Source organism: Cynara cardunculus, assembly GCF_001531365.2.
Source record: "Cynara cardunculus var. scolymus isolate 2C chromosome LG 1, CcrdV1, whole genome shotgun sequence".
Taxonomy (NCBI): domain Eukaryota; kingdom Viridiplantae; phylum Streptophyta; class Magnoliopsida; order Asterales; family Asteraceae; genus Cynara; species Cynara cardunculus.
Genome location: NC_037528.1, coordinates 47,288,179 through 47,297,752, shown reverse-complemented (window position 1 = coordinate 47,297,752; position 9,574 = coordinate 47,288,179). Strand labels below are relative to the sequence as shown.

Sequence of the window (9,574 nt, the reverse complement as noted above, 5' to 3'; positions counted from 1 at the left end):
ATTATAAAAATTACTTAATTACATTATTGTCCTTATTAAATTATTTATATATAATAAAAGTTAATTTATTAATTAAAAAAGTTTGAGGTTATTGGGTTGTTCTCGCGTTCTCGTAAATCACATGGGTTCTCGTTTGAACCTCCMCCTATATATATATATATATATATATATATAAGATATATGTTTTTAGTATTATGGCAGCCTATGATATGGATAACTGCATATCCGATGATAAGACTATCTTAGAAGATCAAATTAGTTATGTATATTAAGAGGAGGACGTATCGGTCGGCAAAGAAATTGAAAATTGGAATTTGGTACCAATAAGTATTGAAGAAAACGAACAGGTTTGGGATCAAGCAGTCGAATTAGATAATAGAAATTGGGAACTCGAACTCAGATGTAAAATCTATGAACAAGAGATAAAGATTGCCAAAGATCCATCATAGCAAGGATCAAGGATAGGATTCGCTTTTGGAAATATAAAACAACACACATGACATAGAGGGCTAAGCTATGGATTAAGAAATGCCATCACTCAGCAGAAGATACCCTCAATCTCCAACTGACCTGGCAATTTAGATACTTCTTAAGAACCCATCATACTCCTTATAATTTTTAGATAGAATATATATATATATATATATATATATATATATATATATATATATATGTGTGTGTGTGTATGTGTGTGTGTATGTGCAAATATGCATATATAGGAGCCAAAAAAAGAGGAAAAGTTTTTTATTTCTTCAAGTTTTGTACCAAAAGTTCCAATTTTGTACGATATATGACATATATGAAATCGAAACTTATCTTTATATTCTTACGATATTATTTTGTAGAATGAATACGCGAAGGACAAATAGAAACAATTCAGAGAATACTAGACCACCAAGACAAGGAAGTAGACGTGGAGCAAACCCACAAGGTGATAGGCCCACAACTTCAGTCAATCCTACTGAAAGAGATGATATAGCAACAAAAATCTCTCGAAGCATCCAGGAGTGTTTACGAGCTATAATAGCTCCAGTTCAGGCAACTATGAATCAAAGCTCAGTACATGGAGCAACAGCCGGAGAAAATCAAATAAGACATGAACCTGATAATGGTCAAACTCGAGGATGCGACTACAAAGCATTCAAAAGTACTAGTCCTTTTACATTTGAAGGGAAAGGAGGACCCATAGCTGCGATAAATTGGCTTGATGACATGGAAAATTGTTTCGAAACATGTTTATGTGCCCCCTAATCAACGAGTAAGAGGTTTGCTTCCACCAAGTTAAAATTTAATGCACTCCATTGGTGGAAAACCATTCAGGCTATCCGAGGTATCACGGGAGCGACATTGATGTCATGGGATGAATTTAAACATCTAGTCAATCAAAGGTATTGCCTAAATACCCCAGAAACTTGAGCAAGAAAATAAATTTGTGGAAGGATATGCAAAAGTATTTATAGAAAAGTCTCAATTTGCAACTGACGTGATAATAACATAAGGTCGAAAGGTAGATCGTTTCATGCATGGTTTAAGAAAGGACTTACGACAATTGGTCAATATGTCTCAACCAAAGACTTTCCAAGAAGCTGTAGATTTGGCAATTTTAGCTGAAAAAGATAGTTATATGCCTAATGGCCACCAACCAAACGAAAAAAGAAAATTTGAAGACAAACTTTGGCAGAACATCCAAGAAAACTAGGAATAATGGTACAAGGATAGCTGATAAACCAATTTGTCCTAAGTGTAATAAGAACCATGGTGGAGAGTGTATGATGGGCAACAAGGTATGCTATAAATGTGGTCAACCTGGTCATATGGCTAGCAATTGTCCTGAAAGAAAAACCTGCTACAGTTCTGATGCTACAGATGTGATTCAACTGGACATCTTGTGTACAACTGCCCAAAGCCCAAGAATGTGCAAAAAGCTATAGCAACCACTAGCGAAAACAAACTAGAAGCTGGAAAAGTCAGAGGAAGGATATTCCAACAAACTGCCGAGGAAACAAAAGAAATACTGGACAAATACCGGACATGGTTACAGTACCTTCCTAATTGATAAAAATCCTGCCAAAATTTTATTTGATTATGGAGCTAATAAGTCAATGGTGTCTACAAAATTTTGCAAAATCTAAATTGCACATCTAAGAAGTTAGATCAAAAGATAGAAATAGAAATTGTAGATGGAAGAATCACAAGCATAGATGAAGTCTATGAAAATTTCTCTTTAGAATTAGACGAACATTATTTCACTATGAAGCTTCTACTAATGCTTATTAGTGAATTTGATGTCATTATAGGCATGGATTGGTTATCAGAAAATCAAGCTCATATAGTTTGTCACAAGAAGATGGTGAAAATTGAAAATAAGGGTGGTAAGGAAATTGAAAACCTCCTTTCCCTTGCTCTTATCAAACTTAACAAACTTCTTTTTTCCGAACCGTTTCTGAAACTTCTGTGTCAGCAAAGCAAGTTTCTTTGAGAACTCCCTGATGTCATCATCTGAGTCGGTAAAGGAATCTTCAGTTGATTCACTCTCAATCTGTTCAGATAACACTGTCTTCAGAGACTTGGAGCTCTTTTCTTCAAATTTGCCCTTTGCTTGCTTCCCTAACAGAAGAGCTAAGGACTTTTCAGTCATTAACTCTCACAGATTCCTCTTGTTCGTATAGGATACTGTACAGATCATGAATGTCTTCTTCAGAAATATTCTTGTTCATTTGCAGATTAACTGCAAGAGAGTTCCATTCCGACCTCAAATTCTTCAAAAACTTGTAATTAATCTCAAACATGGATTTCTGAATACCATTTCTCCTCCTCAGGTCATTCAGAATAACATTGAATCTATTGTAGGATTCAGTAATGGTTTCACTTTCACGAGCCCTGAATCCTTCATAAGCGCTGATGCACTGATTCATCCGAGTCTGAATAGACTTTCGCTTCCCAACATTTGTCTCTCTAATTCATCCCACAACTCTTTTGCTGAGCCTCTGCTGTCAACTCTGTTAAAAAGTTCATTAGGAATGGCCATTAACATATAAGTCAAAGCTTTCTTATCAATGAAGACCCTTTCTTTCTCAGTCTCAGACCAGTATAGTATTGTGGATCTTTCTTTATTTTGGAAGCAGGCACGACTATCCCATTAGCGGTAGTCTGCTCAGGTAGATCCATATAACATATGAGACGTCCATTCCTTATCGATTCCATAAGCTTCTCATCCTTATTGTCAAGGAAATAAGCCATCCGAACTTTCCATTGCATATGTTCTCCAACAACAAGAACTGGAGGCTTAATGTCAGATCCGATACTCACACATCTTTTGACATTATTCTGACTTGAAAAATGATCTTTTCAGAAAAATAGACAGACTGGATTTGAAATCTTTAAGAATAACATCCCCCTCATGCGACTTACAAAAAATCTACTTAAGAAAATTGAAGCACCCCAATTCCCTTAGAAAAAATAGCTTCACTGGACAAGACTTCACCGGTCAACAAAGAAAATAACACTATCCGGACAAGATTGAAAAGAATACTATCCGGACAAGATTATAAGCACTGTCCGGACGACAAAGAAATGCTTCTCCGGTCAACAAGTAATAGAGGCTATCCGAACAACAAAGGAACACCTCTACGGACAAGGGTATGTCCGATGAGATAGGTATCCGGACAATGAAGTGTCCGATGTGACAGTAAGGAGATATTTTAGGTGTTAAGGGTATTGAAATTGAGTAAGGAGATATGCATAATCTTCTAGTTCCTCCTGTTGCTGTAAGTTGTAATAGATTTCAAGTTTCAAATGTGACGGTGAAGATTTATTTGGGTTTTTGGGGTAGAAGAATCTGTTTTCCATGCTTCTCTTATGAACAGCTGAAAACATGGTGTATCAATATTTATTTTTGTTTTATATTATTATTATAAAAACACAGATCGGTAGAGGGGGATTGAGGAGGCTGTGGGGTTTCACCAATGGAGGTCGTCGGAGCGGAGGGGTGGGGTGGTGGTGAAGTCAACAGGGAAAGGGAGGTTGGAGATGGAGTTGTAGGGAGCTGGAGATCGATGACATGGTGATAGAAATAGGAAGAGTTAGCTGGTGAAGGAAACGGAGCGGGAGGCGTAGGGTACACCCGTGATGGAAACGGCGGGAAAGAGTTAGCCAGATTGGTTTCTTGTGCATATATATACATATTACTTTTAAAAGGAAAAAAGACAACAAAGAAGATAAGAAGACCAAATTGTCCTTTACTTAACGAATTTGTTTAACAGCCGTTAATCTGATGGACCAAAACCAAGAAAAATTGCAAACCGCGATGACGAATTTGTGTTAAATGAACTCTAGGGACCAAAACCAAGATTTTTGAAAAACCAAAGGGACCAAAAATTGAAATTCACTCTTTAAAAAATGTTACAATAAAGAAAAACTGCAAAAAAAGACCATTTTGCCTTTGATTTTAACGAACATGGTAGACGGTTGATTGTTCTGCGTAATAAACGAAGTCTAGGACCACAGATGTAAACGCTCATATACCATAGGACCAAATGTGCAATTTACCATAAAATATTATAATTGCTATGTTTTAATAGAATAATATTAATAATGACAATATACTAGTTGTAATCATAATAATAGTAGCTTTAGGGTTTTTGGCCATTTAGGTAAAATACTAAGGACATAATTGACAAAGGTGAAAAAGCCATTGGAAACTGGAAGTAGCTAGGTTATGGCTAACTAAATGGAACTTGTTCACCAAAAAATAAGCTAGCTGTTGCCAAACATGGCCTTATGCTCATTTCATAGTATGGCTTGTTTTTTTGTAGAGAGGAACTTGAAGTTTTCTCCAGAGATGTGGTGAGATTTGGAAATTTGTGCATAGATCCTCAATGGCATAATCTGGATCGTTACTTAGAAAGGTTAAACCGATTTTTTTTAGTAGCATGAGAGCCAACCTCTTCTTTATGCCATGATATCAAAACATGTTTCTGACTGTATGAATCAGCTGGGATTTGGTCCGTGGAACAAACAAACAACTTCAAAAGAAGGCTGAAATTACAATGCAAAAAATGGCCAATCTGGCTAAGCATACTTCTGTAAGTCACTTTTGTATTATATTCTTCTCGTCTTGTGTTTATGTTGTTGGTCCCGAAGGGGATGAAAGACTTGATAACAAGTATTTGTAGTAGGGTGATTGACTAGAAATACAAACTTTTTCTTGAAATTTGATTGACTACAAATACATTGATTCTTATTGCTATAGAATCAAAGAATCACAAGATTGTTGCAGATTATGGAAAGGAAAACCTTACCTAAACAATCTATTTGAATGGCAAATAGTTTCACTAAGAACAATCAAGAGCACTCTTGAATATGAAGATTTTCGGACATAATCATCTTGGTTGCCGATTTGCTTGAGAGTTTTTGCATGTAGAAAAATTGTGAGCATATTTGCATGGGAACCACAAATGGTTTTTTTTAGCAATCCATGCATCAAAAGCATTTTGCCAACTTGAACACTTGTCACCCTAGGACATGTTGATCTGAACACGCATGTGTCGGTTTTTTCGACAAACATACTTTTAGTGACCCTTAGGAGAGGTCTATCTATGCCAAAGGACAGTGGTGGTTGAAAGTTGGTGACCGAAGCTTGTTCGATAAGTCTGCACTAATCCGCTTCGGCTTGAGAAGTATTTGTCAGTCTTCTCAGTTTGGTTGAATTACTCGTTGGTCTTCAATCCGCTAGTCTTCATGCTCAACTGCTTCAGCGTCTTCCTAGATTCTCTTCGGCTTGTCTTTGACTCTCTTAAGGTGTTAGGCATGAACCAGGATGAACTCCGAAAGATCAAGATTTAGCATTGGTTTGATCTTTTCACACAGGAACGCAAAACACTGATTATAATATCATCGGCAAGCTGAAATAGATCAACACTATGATTACAAATATCTTATTCTACCAACTGTTGATCGGGGTCTGTGTCATCACCATATCCAATAGATGAGACCAGCATATGTTTTGTTGTCAACGGTCTGCTTCCTTTTCTTTATGTATAACTTTGTAAAAATGTTATAAATACCATCCAACTTTGTTAGCAAGTTGTAGGTTTTTTTTGGTCAAAATTACCCAAAATAATCAAATTTCAAAAGTACAGCGGTTCTAGTAAGGATTTTTAAAGTCTAATGACCAATTAGAAATGAAGTAAAAGCAAATTGCTTGCAATATGCCTTACTGTTAATGGGCGAAGTACCCTATATTCTAGCATCTTTTTTCTATCTAGAATGATTTCTCTGCGGTTAAAATTGGAAGATACAAACTTTTCATGTTGATCAGGAATTAGTCTTCAGAGATGACTTTCACATACTTCTTTCCTCTGTAATTAATAACCTATACCATGTCGGTTTGATACAAACATTAACATAGCACAACTGGTAATGATTTTGTTAATCGATTTAATGGTTACATCTGTTACAAATTTAGATGAGTTTCTGCGCTTTCTATTGTATTTGTATGTGCACGTTTGGGGAATTTGGTTTTTGATTGGATCCTTTCTTCACCTTATATATTTTTACTTTATTCGTTCCAACTGCTCTTTGGCCAGGCATAAGCTACACATTGTTTGTGCAGGAATTGTACCATGAGTTAGAAGCTTTGGACAAAATGGAACAGCATTATCGGCGTAGGCTCGAGGAAGTGCAATCTTTGCATCTTCTTCGAAAAGGTTAGACATGCGTAATCCTTTGTCGTTCTCTTAGGCCTTGATGCAGTTAGCGTTCTTGCATTTGTTTTAAATCTATTGCATCAACTCCTTCCCTTGAATTAATTCATTTCCCAGTATTTTTAAATATGATGGAAGTTTTGGATAAAGTATTTCTAGTGTTATTTAGCTACTACTCCCTCATTTTGCTACAATGGGGGTTTCAGTTATTTGATGAAAATTTCGTTCTTCTTTCTTTCATAGGAAAGAGTGAGCTAAAGCATCATAAAAAACTCGTGAGGAAGTTGAAAAAGAGATCTCTTTGGCCCATAATTTTGGAAGAGGTACAAACTAATATAACTTCCATAAAGGGTTTCCCTTTTCTTTTGGGGGGTTCAATCCTCTGTTCTGATGCATATGTCCACTTTGAAATCGTTCATGCTGTCTTTCTTCAGTTCCAAACTTAATAAACAGCAAGATTATATGATATGTATGGTAATGCTACCCTCCTATGATTGATGTATCTGTTTGCTTTTACATGTATGTTGAAGGCTCTAGGCTAGGTTGCAAGAATAAGGGATAGGGATGGGATACACTGCGTTAGGTGTCCAGACAGGATAGGACAGGACAAGACAAGGCAGAACAGTTGTTCAGCATTTGGTAAGACAGAACTGCACAGAACAGAAGTAAAATGATCAATTTACCCCTAATGAGTTGTTTATATACTTTGATTAATTTATGTAACTTATTAAATTATAATAAAATAATTATTTTTTTACAACAAAATGTATCATTAGAAAGTTTTTGTCAAAACAATTAGAATGCCACCAAAATAAAAAGTTCATGTAGTTTTCAATTTTTATTTTTATCCTTTTTCTACGTTATTTTATATTGTTAATATATAATAAATTACATAAATTAATAAAAATATAGAAACCGCATTAAAATAATATTTTGAAGACAGTAAAATGAAAGTTTAAAAAACATAAAATACAATAAATAAAATTTAAAGAATGAATAAGATGTAAAAAAGAGACCTATTTGATGTTTTAGAAGAGAATTAAGTTTTATTTTGATGTTATATTGGTAAAATATAAGTTTTTTCCAACCTGTTCTATGGGGTGAGGGTGGAACAGGCCTGCTCCACTTTGTTCCAGTCTGTTCCACATAAAGGTCCTGCCAGACGTGGAATAAGGATCCCTATTTTGTCCTGTCCAGTCCAGTGTACCAAAGGCACCACCGTGCATGATATGGGGATATTAGTATCTGGAGATTTTAGAACATTGAAAACATAGAGAGACGTTTGTGAACGCCTATATGTTTTTGTGTTTATATGTATATGTATGCACCCCATAAGATAAGTAAAAACGAGAACCCATGTCGTTATGCTTTTACTCTTAGGGCATCTCCAACCCAACCACTAAAAATGGTAGGTCCCTTGAACTATTAATCTATATATATAAAATCATAAAAGTTGAATAAAATGTTTATATTTGATTATAGATGCCTACTTTATTGACCTCCAAATATATATGGAGGCCAACATTTTTTTACCTCCATTTTTTTTTTGTGTTTTAGTGTTGGGTTGGAGATGGAAACACCTCCATTTTTGTGTTATTAGTGTTGGGTTGGAGATGGTCTTAACCGTTGATATCAATTTGAACTATCAGAAAAAGTTGCTTGTCGTATCTCGTTATTGTACTCTTTCATAATCGTAGAACTTAAGTTTATTTTTGTTCAACTTTTGTTTCTAGTTTTTTGAATTGTGAAGTAAAAGAAGATCAAAATTTCCCTTGCATATCCCTTTTTGTATCCTGTGATTGGGAATTCGTATCTATGCTCTAACGTGTGACTTTTTCATTTTGCATTTCTGGGTAGTAGGTTGTGGAGAAGCTTGCAGATGTTGTCATCTTCATCCACCAAGAAATTTCCGAAGCTTTTGAGAACGGTATTCCAACTTGCTTGAAAAAATGTTGCATATATCATTCTGACTGTTTTTAGAACGTTAATGCAATATCATGAAGTTATAATATATATCCACACACACACACACACACACAAAAACAAAGGAATTTGAGTTGCATTATGTGGGTGCTTCATTTGCATTGCCTTGCTTCAGATGCACATTCAACAATGAATGGCAAGAGCATCAAGGAACCCGAAAGACTAGGCGTCACTGGTCTTGCTTTACACTATGCCAACTTAATCACGCAGATGAACTGCATTGTAAGCTCTTCTCTATTTTGTTTGGCTTCTTCAGCCTAGTTATTGTAGTTTGATCGATGAGCATATGTGGTTCAATAACTTGCAGGCATCTCGCCCTACGTGTTTAATTCCTAATATGAGGGTCACACTATACAACAATTTACCAGCCAGTGTCAAGTCAGAATTACGTTCTAGCTTACAAGCTCTTGATTCCCCAGAAGTGGTAAGTAGTGTCTCATTTGGACAATATATATATATATATATATATATATATATATAGGGTTGGGTTCACGTGAGACCGGTCTGTTTTCGTGAGACCCGTGAGACCACCTTTTTACACTTGAAACTTCACAGCACTGTGAAGGTAAAAAAAATCTGAACCTTCACAGCATTTTATTGTGAAGTTTCAAATGTAAAAAAGTGGTCTCATGGGTCTCACGAAAACAGGTTGGTCTCACATGATCCCAAGTCTATATATATCTATATATATCGAGGGAGGTTCATGGGAAAACCCCCAAAAAAATGAAAAACTGAGGAACACTCTGGTAACCATTTATTTGGATGGTATGCACATGTGCATACAAGTAATTGAAGTTGTTTCTTGGTTTGTATGCACATGTGCATCACTACAAAAATGCAGAGTATCAGCGAGGGAAAATTCCCTCGCTGATCCGTCGCTGAAAGGG

The 9,574-nt window shown here is 35.7% G+C and overlaps 1 protein-coding gene across 1 annotated transcript in view; it reads left to right on the top strand.

The window, feature by feature from the left end:
- Positions 1-9,574, top strand: part of LOC112506762 — a 27,076-nt gene that overhangs the window by 5,768 nt on the left and 11,734 nt on the right. The window contains exons 3-9 of the mRNA XM_025111022.1: positions 4,815-4,913; positions 4,994-5,084; positions 6,614-6,707; positions 6,948-7,027; positions 8,565-8,631; positions 8,803-8,909; positions 8,995-9,111. Of these exons, the coding sequence (XP_024966790.1) occupies positions 4,815-4,913; positions 4,994-5,084; positions 6,614-6,707; positions 6,948-7,027; positions 8,565-8,631; positions 8,803-8,909; positions 8,995-9,111 (655 nt within the window). The remainder of the gene's footprint in view (positions 1-4,814; positions 4,914-4,993; positions 5,085-6,613; positions 6,708-6,947; positions 7,028-8,564; positions 8,632-8,802; positions 8,910-8,994; positions 9,112-9,574) is intronic.